Source organism: Amblyomma maculatum, chromosome 2 (genome assembly GCF_055883805.1).
Source record: "Amblyomma maculatum isolate TAMU_Amacu chromosome 2, ASM5588380v1, whole genome shotgun sequence".
NCBI lineage: Eukaryota > Metazoa > Arthropoda > Arachnida > Ixodida > Ixodidae > Amblyomma > Amblyomma maculatum.
Genome location: NC_139345.1, coordinates 64,760,588 through 64,780,023, shown reverse-complemented (window position 1 = coordinate 64,780,023; position 19,436 = coordinate 64,760,588). Strand labels below are relative to the sequence as shown.

The 19,436-nt window shown below is 45.2% G+C and overlaps 1 protein-coding gene across 1 annotated transcript; it reads right to left on the bottom strand.

The window, feature by feature from the left end:
- Positions 1-5,617: 5,617 nt before the first annotated feature.
- LOC146198838 (uncharacterized) lies at positions 5,618-11,940 on the bottom strand. Its single transcript, XM_084591987.1, has 5 exons — positions 11,836-11,940; positions 10,505-10,635; positions 10,118-10,194; positions 8,805-8,885; positions 5,618-5,763 (listed from the first exon to the last, which is right to left on the bottom strand). Exons 1-5 carry the CDS (start codon positions 11,938-11,940, stop codon positions 5,618-5,620), a joined length of 540 nt encoding a protein of 179 aa, XP_084448113.1.
- Between the last annotated feature and the right edge of the window lie 7,496 nt (positions 11,941-19,436).

Here is a 19,436-nt window from a genome sequence, read left to right as displayed (position 1 = left end):
GCCTACACATGCAGCTGTCACCTTTCATTCCACCGTCTTCTGCGGCGTTCTGGCACGTTTTCTTTCGCCTGCCTCTTTTGGTGACATACATTCTATTCCTTCGCAGGAAATTGCCGTTCATTTCCCGACCATCGTGAACGATATCGAGCCCCCAACGGAAAGTCCACGGCGCGGCGGCTGAAGCTCGCGCCCTTCGAACCGCCAACAGGGCGCTCCGGCCATCATTTAGGAAACCGAAGCATGTACACTTTAAAGACGAATCAACCCGGATGAGAGTGAACAGCTCCCTCTATAGCGTCATCCCTAATCGTGGTTCGACATTTGGCACATGGGTGCACTGTGGCGCTACCTCTCAGCAGCTACTGAATAAAATTTAATCAAGAAGATGAAACTTATGCTATAAGCGGTAGATGCCCAGAAACAATTGAACATCTTATTCTAGAGTCTGGTAGTATCCATCCAGAGGTCAATTCGGGCCTAGTCAGTCTAGCCAAGGCCCTGGGGTTTAGAGCTAACAAACGAAGCGTGAACGTATCGGCGGTAGCGGTAAGCAAGATGCGTTTGGAAGATTGGTGGATAACAGGGAGGGAACACATGACATCTAAACCGAAATTAAACAAGTGTATTTAAAGATAATTAGGGACTAAAAGGAAAGTAGTTAAAGTTGACTGTCTGCGTAACAATAGAAGAAGACTCATATATCTCCCTCTCCTACTTTTCTTATTGTCTGCGAAGTTTAGTTTTCGCTGTTACGGTTTCGTGGTTCTGTTTACAAGCCGTATCAGTCATTAAACCAACATTTTGGAGTAAAACGCCTCACCAAGTGAGCGGACTGTCGCAGAACAATTGCCGTTTCATTTTACCGCCGATAAACCACTCGTCATTGAGCGGACGTGTGGGGACAAGACAGAACCCTCACGCCAATAGTCAGACGTTAGGCGTCACCCACTTCATAATTCAAGCTGAAAAGTGACTTTCTTCTTTCGAGGTACAGAACTGTGCAGAAAGTCACGCGATTACTGATTCAGTTCAAATCTAATACGAACCAGTCGATTCAAATTTTTATTTTTTTTCCCCGACGAACTGGTACCTTTAGACTCCGCTCTGGAAAACATTAAAGGCACACTTAAGCTCCCCTTAAGGATATGACGCGAAAGCGGTCCGTGTCTCTCTTGGCTGCTTCCGCATCGAGAATTCGACCGCGCAGTACGCAGTGTAATGGGGAGGGGCCATCTATCTTGGCAACGACGTATCAGGTCTCGGAGTTCCGATTGCCGCTGCATGCCGACGCCATATCTTTTCGCCAGCACTTTTTCGAATCATCCCTGAAAGCTCCCTCTCAAACTAGGGTATTTTAGAGCATCAGGCTAGGGTCATAGAGCTGATAAGAGTTCTGTGCACCACAGAACACGCAGCTCCCTAAACACAATGTAGCATCCTGAAGTGCCTGTTGCGGAAAGGCGATATGAGCCGGCTTTTTTGCGCATGCTCTACGTAAATAACAATCATTCTCGATACATTCCTCAATTGGAAAGTATAATCGAGCCTTGCCCAGAGCTCGGTTGCGTAAGCCCGGCATTGTGGCACCACCGCACGATTATATTACCGAGACAATAACAAAAATAGCGTGTCCCCTTACTGCGGCACCTATACGGCCGTCAGGTGCCGAACACAAAGGAAAGAAGCATATATATATATATATATATATATATATATATATATATATATATATATATATATATATATATATATATATATATATATATATATATATATATATATATATATATATATATATATATATATATATATATATATATATATATATATATATATATATACGGTGACACAAGTCGATCGTAGAACGAAGCACAATCTCGTCCGAACAGGACAGTCCGAGCTCTCAGTGCGCGCGCCAGCTGATCGGCGTCTTCATCGTCGTTAGTGTCGGCGCTTTATCATCATCGTCCTTACGATATATATATATATATGAGAGAGAGAGAGAGAGAGAGAGCGAAGCGTACACTTCGCTCTGAAATTTCTTAAGCTAAGCGGCCAAGTGCGTTATGTTCTCGCATCCTACTATATGATGCCAATAGTAGCTTCGATTGCACTTTGCCATAAGAAAAAGCACACAAAATAGCACCGAAAATTGCAGAGCAAAGGAATGATATATGCGATATGTCCGGCTTCTTCAAAAATCCAGCTGGCGTAAGCAAGGGTCGCTTTGGAGCTATGACGTACTCGGGAGAACATATGAAAGGGCTCGTGGCTACGCAGCACCCAGCAAGCAGCGTGAACCTTCCGATTGAGTTCTCTTTTTCGACGGGATTATGCTGCGGATGCACTCTGACGATAGTGTGAAAATTACTAGTATTTTCATTGCAAAAGGTTAACAACAGTGTCTGACTGCTCCGACACAGCACTCCCTATGGAGCCTCCAAATGGTAAATTCATCTCGCGACCAGTACTCCTCCAAATCTATGGTGGATCAGGGCACGTTTTCACCTCACCAAGTACAGCGTGGCTGTGATTAGTACGAGAGGTGTTCATAGTGTCGGTGCTGAATAATATTCTGTTTGGTTTCACCTGTTAATTACAAGGAGCACAAAAAAGTACATCAAAAGAATGATTTATTTGTGTCCGCTGTCAATTATTATAAAGAAACGCTATCGAACCTAAAAAGAATGAGGTGCCAACTATGACTGGATGGAATTCAAGAAAAAAAGAGACGGATGCCCTAAAAAGGGGTCCTTCAGCCGTGAGGAGCCCTCTTTTATCCGCCACGCTCTGCGTCTTCATGCTTGCCGGTTCAGAGAGATTATCTGAATCGTCAATGCCACTAAGGCTGCGAGGGGCAAAAATCGATTCTGTTTCAGCTTTAAGCGATTGTTGAAATGTTTCGCCCATCGTTACTAACTGAAATAAAGCAGTAAGAAACAGGGTAAAGAAAACACGGAGAATAGCGCATCGGGTCCCTGTCTTCTCCGCCTGTCCCTAGATGCTGGCATGGAGAGGACGATTGTGGCGCAATGCGTACATACGACACTGCAGTCACGGCGCAGCGTACTCGCTGAGACGAAATCCACCTGTTACCCGACATCATCCATATTTGGCACATCAGTAAAAGTACACGAATTAACGCTCCGGTATCGGTTGAGCAAATCTGAAAGAAGTAGCTCGCCGTGGGCAAAACGAGAGGAGCTGAGGAAACGGCAGACAAACGGAACCCACGGAAACTTGATCCACAGTGGTCTTGTTTTTTGTTTGTTTGTTTTTTTGTGCATTGATATGAGCAATGAAAAGTGTAATTCTGTTCGAACGTAAAGAGTCCAGGTTAGTCAAAAGATTTGCGAAAACCATTAAGCATAATGATTTCTTTTTTTCGCTTACTAGGAAAAGTTATTTTCCAGCAGATGACACAGATGCAGTGCAGTCGAGAATGTATCCTTATAAAGAATTTTTAAGCAAGTTTTCTCCCTCTAATGACTTACCTTTTGCATTCAACAAACTGTTCTACTATAGGCTCTCAAAGCATCGCTGAGCGGCATTGTAGCTATTGACACACAGCGCCATCTCTGACCGCAAATCACAAACTGGGACGTCGACGGCTCCGCTCGTTGCTTTGCCAGTCTGCGCCACGTGCTTCTTTTGAATGTGTACGCACTCGTGCAGGCGCGTCGCCATGTACCCTCTGCATTCCACCTTGAAGATTGCCCAGACTGGCGCGGATTTATTTGAAGCAAATTTTATTAAAGGCGAGAAACTTATTCCTCACCTCTACTTTATATATGAGACGACTGACGGCAATGAGTGAGTACTGACAGCGAACTGCTTTTCCTACGTCAGAGACATCTGCATTTCCAGCTGCAAAGTCCGCTACGCATCGTATTATCGTTATAATATTTAAAATATGCGAAAGCATTATTGGCACATTGAAATGAAGCTGCACACTCGTTGACCATCGTTTTGGACTTTAGCAGGAGATGTATATACATTTTTATATGCAACGACGGCAAGAAAAACTTGCCGTCGAAATACTGAAAGAGGCGTTTCTTCACGGGCACGAATGCTAGTAGAGAGGAAAAACATGGTAATGTATGGGACATGCGTGATTCCTTCGCTGCGTAAGACATAACTAGCTCGCAGGCTCGGGGTTCCTCTGATTTTATGAAACGGTTGCGCTACATTTATGCTGATGTTCAGTTAGCACTCATGAAGCCTTCGGTACGAATGGGCTGTCCCATTTGAGGGATGTCGGGCCATAGGTACGCCGTTGTATTGCCCTCACGACATATTTTTGTTATCGGCCAATTTGCGAAAATTTGTAAGCTTCTTTAAGGCATATTTTCCAGAGAAAATGTCTTGTGCCTCGATATTTTCTCGGTTGCTGCAGAAATGAAAAGGCAATTGTTCGTTAGAGCAAAATCACACATACGAGTCGCGGACGTCCCACGCTGGATATCTATTGATTTGTTTGGTTTCAGAACATTCACAAGGCCGGGAAAGAGCGTAGAAAATCAACAAACTAGTCACTCGCGAGGAGCGAGACGCAAGAAAATCCTCCACCCCCTTCATTTTCTAAGTGCGGTATTAAACCATTGTACTTTTTTGATACGCTCTTCAAGCCATGTGCACGATTTGGCTGCATTTCTGAGTTTACGCAAAGCGGGAACTTGGCTATTTTCATTTCCACAAAGAATGCGAGACATATCCGAACGAGATCCTTTGGTTGGAAATCAGGTCTTGCGGAGAAGCTGTCAGAGGAATCTGTATAGTTTCACACGTGGCTCTCGTTCATTAAGGTTTCGCGCACTGTTCTGGCTCCCAACGCCACGACACTACTTCGTACCTCCGTTTTGCTTCGGCAAAAGCGCTTCTGTACCGCGCAAAAGCCGCCCGGCGCGGCTCGTTCGCTGCACGTGCACAGACAGCTAGCGGAGCGTCTGTTCCGGCGCGGCGACCCGTCGATTCACATTTTCGCCACCATGCGAAAAATTCGGCGCTGCTGTCGCGCAGCAAACCTTCACCTTGGGTTCCCTACGAAGGTGGTCCAGCAACTGTTTTAAAGGACTCTACTCAGAACTGACAACAAAAAAAGAAATCTCTGGTAAACTTAACTTGCCCATAACCGTATCATTCGATGCCATTCAAGTTTTCCTAGAATAGCTTAGGTGTCACTTGTTGCGCCACTTCGTAACAACAAGAGGCTTGTTGCCATCGCAAGCTGATTTTTAACCCACTCGAATGAACGTACCCTCCTAATGTATGAGATGCGCCGACTCGTGACAGAAGAGTCAAAGGCAATATTTCACCGCTTCTAACGCTGCAACTTGACGAGTCAAAATTTTCGAATCACGTTAACACCATGCAGGGTTTTACACCCAAACAGAGTTTGCACGCTATTACGTTAAAATATTATAAGATCAAAATCACGGGCCTTTTACAAATCCAATTATGCTCACCTCTCTACCTTCTTCCTTCTTACCTTCATAAAAACCACTGTAAAACAACTAGGCAAATTCTACAGAGTTCGATTGTTACAACGAGGTTATCACTTCAGCATTACGGGAAGTTTTAATTTTATTTCCTAGCATTGTTTTATTTTCCTCTACTCCTAAATGGTGTCCTTCTTTGAGCAATCCATATTGGGCACTTTCTTGAAGGCGTCCTTCTTCAGGCCTTCTTTGTCTAGAGCTTTTTGGATGGCCGGCAGGAATTGGTCCTCTGCGTTGGGCTTCCGGGTCACAACATGGTAAGCAGCTGCAAGCAGACGCAGAATTTCAGACAATCCATTCTCAATCTCATTACCTTCCATGAAGCTGCGATACACATCTGTGCGATCTGTGTAATTTTTATTCATGTTCGATTAAGAAAATTTATCAAGCCACCTCTATATAAAACTCCTTTACCCGACTCATTTTTATCGACGAATTTCAAGTAGCAAAATGGACTATTCTCTGAATATGCGAAGGCGCAAGATGTCTAGGGAGTTTATAGACTGTACATATAGCTGTCCGATCACAACTCAAGATCTCGATCCAAATCGGCTTCGCGGAGTAAAAAATAATTGTCTTTCGCTGCCGATTTGAATGCGCTGAAGACACAATGACTATAGCGACTGTGTGGCGGCACACACAACAGCCGGCGCTCAATCAACAGACCATCCAAGATAGAAGTGGCATATTGTAAGCTTAAATGATGTTATATTCTATATGCTGTTATACAGTGTTGCAGCTAAACGTAACCAAACTCTCAAATAAGACTGGGTGTCCTAGCCAAACGAAGCCTACTGTGGGCTATTCACAGCCGCGTGGCCTAGTCTGAAGTGTTTCTTTTACCGTATTAGTAAATATTCAGAACACAGCCTGATCTGCCGCTTGGAGGAATTTCGTCCAAATTCGAGATGACCAGGAATATTCAGTTCAGTTCAATCGTTCAGTCGTGTCCGACTCTTCGTGACCCTATGGACCATGTCACGCCACGCTTTCCGGTCTCTCACTATCTTCCTAACATCACATAACTTCATCTGCAGTGCCTCGAGGATGCCATCTAACCACCGCGTTCGCTGCCTACCCCTTTTCCGCCGACCCTCAACCTTTCCCAACATCAAATCTTTCTCCAGCGACTCCTCTCTTCTCATCAGATGACCAAAGTAGCTGAGCTTTAACTTTAGAATTTGACCCTCCAATGAGCATTCAGGTTTTATGGTCGACAATATCGACTGATTTGATCTTCTGGCAGTCCAAGGAACCCTCAAGAGTATTCGCCAGCACCACAATTCAAATGCGTCAATTCTTCGGCGGTCAGCCTTTTTCACAGTCCAACTCTCGCATCCATACATCACAACTGGAAAGACCATAGCATGAGTTATACGAATCTTGGTTGGCAGACTAATGTCTCTGCTCTTTACTAGGTGGTCAAGGCTAACTATTGCTCTTTTTCCCAGAAGCAGGCGTCTCCTAATTTCATGACTGCAGTCTCCTTCTGAGGTAATCTTGGAGCCCAAGAAGAGAAAATCTGTCACAGCTTCCACTTCTTGTCCATTGATGCTCCAGGACTTGATAGGGCAAGACGCCATGATCTTTGTCTTTTTAATGTTCAGTTTAAGCAGACGGCGGAAATTGCCCGAGGGGTAACAAGAGAAGGAAGAAATAAGGGGATTAAATTGACGACGGTACCCCTGTCAGTAAGATGAAAAAAAGAAAAAAAAACGAGAACGTGAGTGTCGCAGTTTTCCCCTTACCGCACATATCCACTGCTATCGGAAAAATGTCGGCTTCACGAGGGCTGCTACCATTCATACAAGAGCCACTTGATGCTAATTGCCCTATCGACTCGATATTCCGCAAATAGTTTTGTGGATTTGTCACCCACGCTTTAGGCCGCAATTCCGCAATGAACCTGCTGCGCCAGAGGAACTCAGCTGAAATTCTCTCATCGAATGACCGAGGAAACAAAACAGAAACAGAAAATCCAGAGTGCATGGATCACCCGGCAACTGCCGTACCGCTGAGCTATAAGTGAAGCGGAGCACGCCCGTCGTGATCCAAGGAGGCTCAATATCAGCGTACAAAAGACGAAGTTGCTTTCGTCGAAAAGCCGAAAACCGATCAGCCGGCGTAGGAAGACCGAACTGAAACGCGGCGGCTGGTTTAGGCCTCGTAACAGCGAGAAAGGCCCCATTGACAAGGTATAGAGAGCGGACGTTGCATTTTGGGAACTGCCCTCTCTTATGAGAACCTCCTATTAGGATAACCGCGCAGGAGAAAGCTAATAGCAAGCGCCAGCGCGCAGCAGTCGCCACTGTAGCCTAACCGCCGGCTCATCTCAACTGTTTAACTAGGCTGTTTATAGTTTATCGAATGTTTTCGTCATTTTTTTTTTCAATTTTATTCATTATTAAGACGAATTAGCTAACATTTTATTATTGGCTTCAGGAACAAAGTGTATATTTAGAAGCTGGGGATCATCTTGCAAAGCAGCTGACTGAAATGTTCGCGCCAAGCTACCGTTTACGTAAAATAGATATTGGAAAGCCTTAGAATAAGGGGACTCAAGAGGTTAGGTGGATAGGGTAATAGCGGGGGGAGAATGCGCACGCACGGAATGCTGCGATGAATTAGCGGATGGCGTGGTTATCACTCGGAGAATGCGCACCCGGACAATACTATTATCCTATTCCCCTACTCGACAAGGTCCCCCTATTTAAGCTCCCTATTTTTGCTGCATCGAAGGGGTAACTTTTGTAATAAAAATGTTTCACGTAACAATGGTGCTACTTGAACATCCGGAGAAGTGTCCCACAGAAAAACTTCCTTTTTTCTTGCAGCGCTCTCACCGATATAATTTAGTGCGTACTCTAGGTGAGAGATTTACGTCCCCAGCTTATCACGCAATGACATCTTTAAGGCTAATAAAGCGGCGTAAACTCTAATTTTGTAGAAACCATGCAGCTAGCTAGTTTTGAAAGCGGCCTACAATATTTAAAATGGCGCTTCATTCCTTAACACAATAAGTGAACAGTTATCTAATTAATGTTTACTATATAATTCAGTTTGAACAACAAAATTTCAGACTGGGCCACCCGACTTTAAACAGCCCTTTGTTGGTTTAACGGAGATAAGCAAGTGCGTCTTTCTGAAATTGCATTTAGCTTGGACACCCTCTACATATATGCTTGTTATATACATACTCCATAAGTTGAGTGCGCGCTATACGAATTGGCATGCCGCCCATGATGAATGTGAGACGAGTGCACGTTCACTGTACAGCCAGCTCTGTAAAAGTGAAATTCTTTTTACCTGCAGTTCCGGACTTGGCCCATATAACAGCCCAGTTATCGTAGTCTGAGTCGATTATGGCCGTCTCGAAGATATTATCAGCTGAAAGTATACACGATTAGCGACATGCCTCTACTGTCAGCCTTGTAACATGGGAATAATATAAGAAGATATACGTGCAAAGACGGCCCAGCATATGTACTGCTGTTTAAACGTGCGCGTAGTTTAAAACACTTTAAAGCAACACCCTCCGTGTCTATATTGCGCTTTAAGTTACGCTACACCTCTCAAATTCTACCATGATTGTCCATATGACTTTATAAGCCATTTATTGGCAAAAATTAAAACAAGTTTTATGTTAACCTACGCGCTGTTGCGCTGGGGTTACTTCTGGTGAGAATGAGCACACACAAAAAAAGTTAAAAAAGATCAGTTTGATTCATGCAGAGGAAATCATGTGTGTGTCTCATCGACTCTGTTTAAGAAATAGTTGAGGAGCAGGTTAAAAACATTTTTCAGGGCTGCTACACTCTGCGCTCCTGCTCCAGTATATACACATATGCACACGTATATACACGTAAACACGTACGTACAGTCGTGAGCAGAATGGTATACAACACTTGGCCGGCGACGAAGCTCGGAAAAACTTTATCAAAATGCCGTCTAGCGATTCCGACAGGGATACCGACTGTGGCACATGCATGTGAATAAACAGGAGAAGCATTGTTTCGAGACCTCATAGATGTTGCTAAATGGCGTTGAAAAGCAGTTTTCCCGAGCTTCGCCACCGGCTGAGTGTCGTATATGCCACTTTTGCTCACGACTGTGCGTATATACACGTGGCGTCATCTACAGGCAGCATTTTCTTGTAATGTGCCGAATGGTTTCAGTCACCTTTATTTTTGCTGGGTCGTTTTTAGGTATCTTTATTCGGTTCAGTAACGCTCGGTCATGCTTGTTCATTGCCTTATGTAAGCGCAATTGCATCGGAATATATCTTATACTCGAGGTTTTTTTATATGTTTGACTTACTCGTAGCATCCGAGTTTCGTTATATGGAAGCTATTGCTATGTATGAGTGCTTCGTTACATATAATTCCTAATATACTAGTCTTTAATATATCCTAGTATTTTATTACATACAGATGCATAGGCAGAGCCCACAGAAAGCTTCAACACACAAGATTCAGACACAAGGCGGAGTGTTTGGCTTTCATATGTGTTTGGCTTTCAAGGGTACAATGCCGAGCACTGCAGTACAAAGCACCTTGAGCTGTTCTTAAAGGTGCAAAGCAAGCATAAACAAATATGAGAGCGGCACAAGGGATACTTACCGTCAACCTTAAGGAGGAACCTAGACGGATGGCGATCATCTTCATTGACATCGACAGTCATCTCCACGAGCTCATTGCTACATACAAAAAAAGAGCGTGTTGTTATATATTATATACATAGCACGGTTCACTGCTCAATTTAACCACTCAAGTATTCAATAGTGACTGCCTAGTAGGCATATTACTGCACTCATTTATACAGCAAGTACTGCAGGCAGATTAGCGGCAACACATTACTCTAAAATATCAAACTGTGCAGTCAACCGCTCAACGTACAGGACGAAGCACAGCCTGCTTTGCCTATTTTAGCTAAATTCTTTTGCAGTAGCAGTATTAGGCCAGCTAAGAAACGAACACTTAATAATGACCAGCTTTTTCACAACTCACTCGCTGTCTACGTATTCAGCTTGGATTTTGTAGACGTTGTCATGGTTCTTCTTGATCGTGAAATGTGCGCAGCGATCGGCGTCGCCATAGATAACTTGGCTAAAGCTGTCGACCCACCACTTGCCTTCAAACTGCGGATGGAAAGAAACTTAGTTAAAAGAATACGGTTCGAGAATGCGGTTCACTAGTGCTATAACTAAGCAGAATCTTGCCTATATATCCTACCAACACGTTTTTACAGGTTTCGCCAGTCTTTCGCTGGTATACTGCAGAGAAGTGAAAAATTACAGACTGATTAAGCGGCCTCCAGGAGACCCTCTGCCAAAACTGGCATCCACAAGCTTGAAAATATTTTAATGCACATATATCTACGGAGCTTAAATACAATTAACAACGACGTCGGAGCGCACGCGCGCTAGACTCAGTAAGTTCTAGAGAACAAAAGCGGCTCTTGACTTGAGGCGCCTTATATTTAACAGAATGTATATGGCTATGGTCTTTCATTTGCGAACAACAAATATATTTTGGTAATTTCTATTAAAACTGCTTTTTTTTTGTAGTTTCTTTCTTCGAAGTATTTTACGATGTAGCACAAGTTTTATTCGTAATGAAGATAAGACCGACCACTGAAAGGTAGAGATGAACGCCAATACAATGCCGACCGTTCGAAATGTCCCATAGGCTCTAACTTCAGCTGCAAATTTTTGAGCTGCAACTTGAAGGAAACTACAATTTCTATAAAGCTGCAACATGAGGGAATCTACTACATCAGAAATCAATGAAAATCGTGACATTCGTAAGATATGAGAACCCTGTAAGACAGTGTTAATTTGCTGAGTTGCTGACCGCGTCCCGCTCTAGATAGCTATTCGGTATATTGCTGTCATCGATATGTGGTTGAGATGATAATAAAATGAAAGCGCTCAGCACTGAATTGCTTTTTTAAAGATCTATATATCTATCAGTCGCTGTCTTAACTCTTGTACACAAGCTCATTCAACTTCCCTTGTCCGGTGTACGTGCTGCTCTTGTGGGCTAATAACTGAGTGCAGAGATCCAATAGAGGAGGGAACGACACACAACACTGAGAATGAAGTATTCCGCCTACGCTTGCATCTAACTACCCTGTTTATATTTTTCCTCCGAAATACTGAGATATTTGAGAAACCAATATTGCTTTGGTTGTTCATGACCCCTTGGTCATCAGGATAAAACCTGTACGATGGAAGGCACCGAGGTACTGTCCTTCACTAATAACTATAACTGCCACGAGTATTCAGGACTATGCATTATCAAATGATCGCTACTGTGAAAACATTCACGAAACTTGCTTTCGCAGGATTGAAGTTATCCATCAGTGTCTTCGGATTTGCCTGTACGCCATTTCTTGCTGTGAGAGTGGAGGCAATCACTGCGATCAAGCTTAGCTTCAGCATGGTGGTGGGGGTCTAGGTAACGCAACGGTTGCTTCCGGTATGTGCGGACCAAATGCGCGAGCTTTTAAAGGGCAGCTGTGAGCTGCGCCTACATCGCTGACTGGATCATTGCAGCTGCCTATACTTCGCTGGTGAGCTCAATAAATTCAATATTTACACAGCGGACTGATGGATAATGAATATCGTCCGGTGGCTGTTGCGGAATCGAGACCTTGTCGGACGGAATAGACATATTAATGCTGGTGCTTCAGTCGGCATTTTAATTGACTTCGCTTACGCTGCATTAACAGAAAGTATGCTTTAATTGCTCCGTTATCGATAAGCCATGCGTAGTTTTCAACTTCTTCACGGTAAGTGCTATTTAGCGTGTGCACGCCGTTTTCTTTTCGGTCAGCGAATCGAATCTTAGTCTCTTTCCTTTCTCGTTATAGTATGTGTAACGGTAAGGTTATATTCATCTACGTAAAATATTTACCAGCAGTCATATTTCACTAGAACTTTTTAAATGCTAAATGAAGTTCTAGAGAAACACTTGCGCTATGGAGCGTAGGTCGCAGTCGAGGATTGCAGATTGTGATCAACAGTATAATAGCATGGCTTATTAACCTCCTCCTCCCTCCCCCCCCCCCCCCCTTCAAGATTTTGCAAGAATCTAAACTATATTTTGGATCCACTCTCTCAGACTGAGATTTTTTAAAGGGTATTCAAGCCTCACTACAAATGCTATTTTGAATTTCACATTGGCATAAATGTGGCGGTATCCGCACGGAACGAAATCTAAAGCCAAATAGGTACTGAACCACAACGAGTTCAAGGATGATAATGTGCGTTTAATTTGTTGAAGAGTTTCGCTGGATCGCAACCCAATTCTAGCATCGGAGTCGGCCGATAAGTGCCGGGACGTGTGATTATAAGATAATATCCGACATATCCGTTGTTAGTATGGTGCAATGCAATCTGAATCACTTCAGAATTTTGTTCCGGGGGGCTCCTGAATCTTGCTGCAACTATCATTCAGCGTGAAATTATATTTTCTCTTCAGCGCAGCATGCATGAGCGGAGTGATATATGAGTCGAATTCGCAGGCGCGCACCACCGCACATTTTTTTTTTTTTTTCAGTCGTTTTTCACTTCGTGACGGTATACCTTTGAAAAAGTGCTAGGCGGAACTCACCCACACAGCGCTGCTTCGGACGCGAGCAAGCTCAGGGCACAGCCAGCGTTCTCTGCGAGTCGCCGCTCTCGCATCGAAAGAAAGAATTGCAGTTAATTAAGCGTACCAATGTTTAATACGCAGTAAGTTGCATTACAAAACAATGCACTGTATTTCCCAGATCTCAATGCAACCCATTGTTCTACCCAAGGAGGTTTAAAAAAAAACTGCTGGAGCGGAGGGGACGCCCCTGAGCTAAAGCCGCGTGCCACCATGGCAAGATGGCGGCGGTCCTCCGTGGTGCGTAGTTGGCGCGGTAGCTTCTGGATGTTGCCGTGAAAAATGGTTGCTTCGTGCGTTGCGTACGGTTGTACAAATCGAGCGAAAAGGGGCTCCGGGATTACGTTCCAATTGTAAGTACCAATTTTAGCATATTGAAAACGTATCTGTCTGTCACGGCGCAGGATGACAGCTCGTAGTCTGTCTCAGCTTTTACATCTGACGGTCACAACTTTTTCTAAACAGGTTTCCCAAGGACCCAAATGTGCGACGTTTTTGGGAGCGGACTGTCCGGCGGGAAAGCTGGCAGTTAAAAAGGGGGCTGTTTATGTTCGACGCACTTCATGGCAGGTTGATTCGAACTGTCATTGTAGTCGATCATTGTAGTCCTTACCACTCATCGCCAAGCATTTTTACTCGTTTCCAATCAATTGCGGTCATTCCAAGTCGTCGTTTGGCATATTGATCGTGTCGTCGTCAATAGCAGTCATGATGCGTTATAATTTTTGTTACTTGTATTCATTACCTCTGCAATGTCTATTATAACCTCTATTAATCATGAGCTACCACCAACGATCACCATAACAATTAAAAACCCCGATGGGGTAAGGCTTCAAGCGCGGCTTGCGAGATGCGGCTCCCGTTTCTTGCCCATGGCAACATGGCCACGCGGTTTCACCTCCGCCCATTGGTAGGTATAGACGATCTTCGCTCCAGCAGTTTATTCTTTAACCTCCTTGGTTTTGACCCTGCACCCGTCAGCGGCGTTGCGGCGCCGTGCGCACGGAAAAAACAAGCGCGTTCGCGTCGGATCTGAGAGCGCTCGCAAGCCGCCCACCGTGCCAAAGGGTTGAGTCACGCGCAACACAGCACGAAGGATGACGACAAAATGGGCAGAGGACATCTTGATGGCACTGGCCCTACGTCGACGCTTATCGCGCGTCGTCACCGGCACTGGCCAGCGGTAGCGAAGAACCGCACCAAATTAACCCTTGCCGATCCAGAAGCGTCAACGCCTCACAAGTGGGCGACAGAATCGTTCTCAGGCCTGGACTCCAGAAAACATGCAAGGTGCGCGCATTTACAGCCCGGGTTCGCAGTCCTGTGACAAAGGCCAAGAAACCCATGCTGCTGTCCGCATAGTTGGAGGTCTCTCGCTCGCTTCCCGCACTCTGCCTCGCGTCGAGATAACGTTCAGAACGTCACTGGAGGGGGTCCAATCTGAACGCAAGACCATTGCGTAGAGAAAAGGAAGGTAACTAAAAGTCGTTCTCGGAGGACCTTCGCTTCGGAAAGGGGCAGCAGGACAACTACCGTCTCGTTACTTTCTGCAGTGACCGCAACAGAGAATCTCTAACGAACAAGACAATGGCAGCGGGAATGCTGACGTTGTTTTGTACGTACACCGCAATATCCACAACTACCACCTTCGTCCCTTCCTCACGGTGACTTTGAGGTGTCCACCGAGTAGCGGCACAGTTACTGAGCCTTTCACTTCCTCAAAGGCAATTTTCACTTTATTTTAATCGCCTGCCAACGTCCACGCGGCATGCTGTGCGTTTCTTATCCAGGCATGGATCACTCCTCCCTTTAAGCCGTGACCAAAGTTCGCGGTTCATGGAGTATAAGCATCTCATTCCTTCTTAGCATGCTCATAATTAGTCATGTATTCACCGATACGGGTCTTAAGACAATTTATCAAGTCAAAGACCACCGCTCATTCACTAGGTGCACCTTCATACAGCAAGACGCTATGACCTTTCTTTGCCTATGGGTAGCATGTTCGTCTCGCAATCTGAAGATTCTGGGTTCGGCTAATATCACGAACTAAATTATCCTAATGTTGTTTTCAGTTCAATCACTTTTCATTATCAGCGGGAATTTAGCTGAGCATTTTTAAAATACTTCGATGTTTATTTGGCCCATTCCTGAATTTTATTTACTTTTTGCTTCTATCCGGATTTGTTTTCGCTCACAGCCATCAACGCCAGCGCCGATGACGACGACGTCGGATTTTCTGCAACACGATATCCTTACATTTAAAACAACAGTATAACGAAGGTTTATTCCCGACAGCCGACGAGCCATGCGGAATTATTTCAAGATATGATGTGCATAGTGCCGTGATACGTAGAAATTGCAACTCAAATAGGCTAGACTGAAAGGAAAACATTTAATCAGCAGCCGCGTCTGTTGCATATGAGTACTCAGCACCTGCCGCAAAGGTAAATGGGCGAGGTAATGATGCTCTACGTGAACTAAGGAACTTTCGCCCTTGTGTAGCCCTGAAGGCCTTAAGACTTTTTCGGCTTTGTCGCATGTTCGCTCATCATTAACAGGGCTTTTGACCGTGCCCCTAATGAGAACAAGAAGCAAACAGATAACGTTGCTTTTTTTTTTTCATGTACTATCGTGAGCAAAAGTGGTATACTCCACGCGGCGAGTGCCGAAGCAACCGAAAACTACATCGCAATGTCATCTACAGGCGGAATCTGGGATCGAGACAGCCAATGGGAGCCCTTTATTATCGGCAGATATGTCGCCTGGCTCGTGTCAATGTTCCGTGCTTCTGGCCTTTTTTTCATTCTGTGTCCTTTTTTTTTTTTTTTTTTTCATGCGCGTTCGAGACATGGCATGAGAGCCGGCGCTTTTCACCGGGATGATGCGATAAAATGCCCGCGCGCGCGTGGATAACGTCGCGGAAGCAGCAAATTTTTTATGATATTGGCGACAGATAACAACAAGCGTTAAGATTACTATCTCTCCGCGACATTACGACTGGTCGATTTTAATCGCCATTTTAGCTGAGTGCGAAAGTAACACGGCAGAGGACCTTCGCGCCGTTCTAAATGTTAAGATCGTCCCGTCGTATACGGTCGCGGCGCAATAGTAACCGTAACACTCATTGGGTACACGCGTTTTTCCAGTCACGGACTATTTGCAAGCAGGTCTCGGCTTCCGCGCTGGCAGGAAGTAGCGCGAAGGTCACATGACCTTACATGCTCCCTCCATCGGTTTCTCTTAGCCGCTCTTAGCAGACGATGCCAACCATCAGTCACTAAAGCTCAGTTCTTATGCAGTGGCGCCGCGCACACGTTTATCTTTTGGTGTACGCGTAATACTAAAGATAAATAACGGAGGCGAGAACCAATCGGTGGTTTTCAGGAACAAAGCGCGGCATGCCTTTATGTGAAGAGTCTTACAGCTCCTCAGCTTGGCAGGGTTTTCTTGCCATTACTGCTCACGAAGTTCATCCAAGGGCCCAGCTCACTTCGCTCGAAAGCAGATGAAATCGTTTGCAAAAGCATTTAAAACAAGTGTTAGCTGCTCGATCTTAAAGCGATTTGCTTGCGGCGCTTTCAAACCTGCGCGCTGAAAAGATCACGAAACAGGTGAATTGGGCAACACGAACAAATAATCCGTGCTCGAGGCTCTGAACGACTCCGTGTGTAGAGAAATTCAAGAAAAAAAAAACTGAAAACGCAAGATTCAAATGTCTTACAGCTGCTTAGAGAGATTGTTCCATTGCATAGCTCAGGACGTCGTATGCAGGAACAAGAAAAGTACTCAGAATGCGCTCGGAAATGGCCGGCGGCCTGGGGGCATTACTGGTGGTAGGGGCTTCTGGGCTGTCCGAGGAAAATCTAACGCCGAACAGCTGTCAGCAAGTAGTCCCGGACGGTCCGGTAGTGATAATTGAATGTACTCATTGACGTCCGTCGCGAATGTCGTTCTAAAAATGCGCTGTTTGCACGACACATTAGCCACGCGCGCGTGGGCATTATATCGCATCATGCCGGTGCGCGCGCCGGGTATCATGCCATGCCTCAAACACGCAGGGAAAAAAAGACGACACAAAATTAAAAGAGGGCTACCAGATCGCCACTACTGCGGCACCGCTTGGCATCTTGGCGAGCTGAAGCACGAATCATTAAAAACGAGCTAAGCGACATGCCTGCAGATAATAAAGAGCACTCCTTGGCTGTCTCGATCCCAGATGCTGCCTGTAGATGGCATTGCGATGAAATTTTTAGTTTCGCTGGCACCCGCCGCGTCGAGCATGCCCCGTTTCCTCACGTTAGTACGTTATTCTCTGTGTTTGTTGTACTGCTGCCCCAAACGATTAGCGGAAATACAGATGCGCTCGCGTCAGGTTCAACGAGACAAGAGGGTAACAGGCCTGGCGCGGCTCAGTATCGTGGACGTCGCGTACCCTACCCCGCCTCACCATTTTCCTAGCGACCGAAGTGATGCAGTTCTTGCTACCATATTGCGACGAATACGACGAAGCGGGTAGTGGCGCGGGGCGGAGCGCTTGCGCCAGGCCCGCTGGCCATTAGAGCATATTTCACCATCATGTCATCACGTCGTTGTTTCTTTTGTGTCGCCACGTTTCATCGCTTGCCATATGCCACCACGTAACAATATATTTAGGCATACATGTTATAAAGCAACCTCTACTGCCTCAAGGCATAAAGAATACGCTGTGATGGAGCATGCAACATAATTTAAGAAATTAAAGATGGTTGACTTGTGAAATGAAGTCGAGCAGGGAGCAGTGACACGATACCAATACAATATCGAAATTTTCTGGAAGGGAGTATTGAAAAGGTATTTTTTCAGCTATTGCGTAACTTTATGGCTATAATCAATATATTCACAGAACCTCCCTTGATAGGCTTCTAGATTTTAGCAACTGATTATTTTAAAACAACCTATTTGTTTTCTATAGCAGCATTATATCTACTCGTTGTGACTGCAGGACAAGCCTCAGAAACAATACCTTGCTACACATCGAAAGCTCAGACCATTCCCATCAACATGCTCATTGTAGTATTCCACAGCTGTTTCACAATTAAAAAGGGCCCCAGAACTGTGCACTTTGTTCGGCCCAACACTCGCTGCTTCCAAGTGCCGGATTCCTATGGCTTCGCAGCAGGGCAAACACGCAGCAGGGCGAACACGCAGCAGGGCTAACACGCAGCAGGCAGTGAATATCTGGCCCATAATAGCGAGAATCGCGTACTAGAGCATCCCGGGCATTGTGTAAGTATCAAAACTGAGACAACTTTCGAATTATGGCACTATTGAAGACAGCCCCAACCCAGATCCTCTGAAGCACATCGTTCTCTGCACGAACAAGGAAGACCGCCGAAAATGGCTGCCACACACGCACAGACGAGAGCCCGTGTGCGGCGCTGGAGGTGTTCCTTTTCTTCCTAAAAGCAGGATGATAGCCTCTATACTCTGGTTGAGAGGCTGTGATGAAGATAGGGTTGTTATCGGCTTGCAGACTCTGCACAAGTTTGAGGCCCAAGGTTACGTGCGACCAACCAGTCAGTGCGAAGTACCTGCGGGCAGGTAGCAGCAGGACGACAGATGTTTTGGCAAATTTCTAAGCTCCGACTGACGCGTTAAAGTAGACATGTTTTTAAATAAGCCTGCTTGCGAATAACAACGATGGCTGTAGGAAGCATGGTGACTGTGGTCATACGACAAAGCCTTGTTGGGTAGCAGCTTAGGAAAGGAGGAGGAAGGAAATCGGCATTGACTGCTGGGGAATGTATTTAAATGCTCCAATGTATTTCAGTTGCAAGAACTCAGCGCCGGTCCACGGGAGACTGGTTGTAGGTTTAGGCTTACGAGTTGTGTTATCTACAGTATCCACGTTAAAGATGGCTAGATTATCCCTCAGTGGGAGCATGACTGCCCCACTCACAGTATCATTCAGGCGCGTTATTTGAGAAAAGGGTGCCATTGCATCGACAGCCAGTAGAGTTTATACATTTACCACCTCCAGCCTCTCTGTACTGCTATGAATGCTTTTATCATAGGGGTGTACGAACAGTACCTATAAAATGTAAGCTCTACTCCTTTCATACACAAGCATGAAGGCGAATGAATGGTTCAATTAAGACCTTGAACTCTCGCGCTGTGCAGCAAACATCGTCGTTTACATTATCGTGTACAGGCATGAAAGCAGCTCACGCCAATCACGCCTCGTCTAAAACTGCTACACACTCTGGAACTGTACAGTAAACATCGTTGTATTCATCAAGTTCCA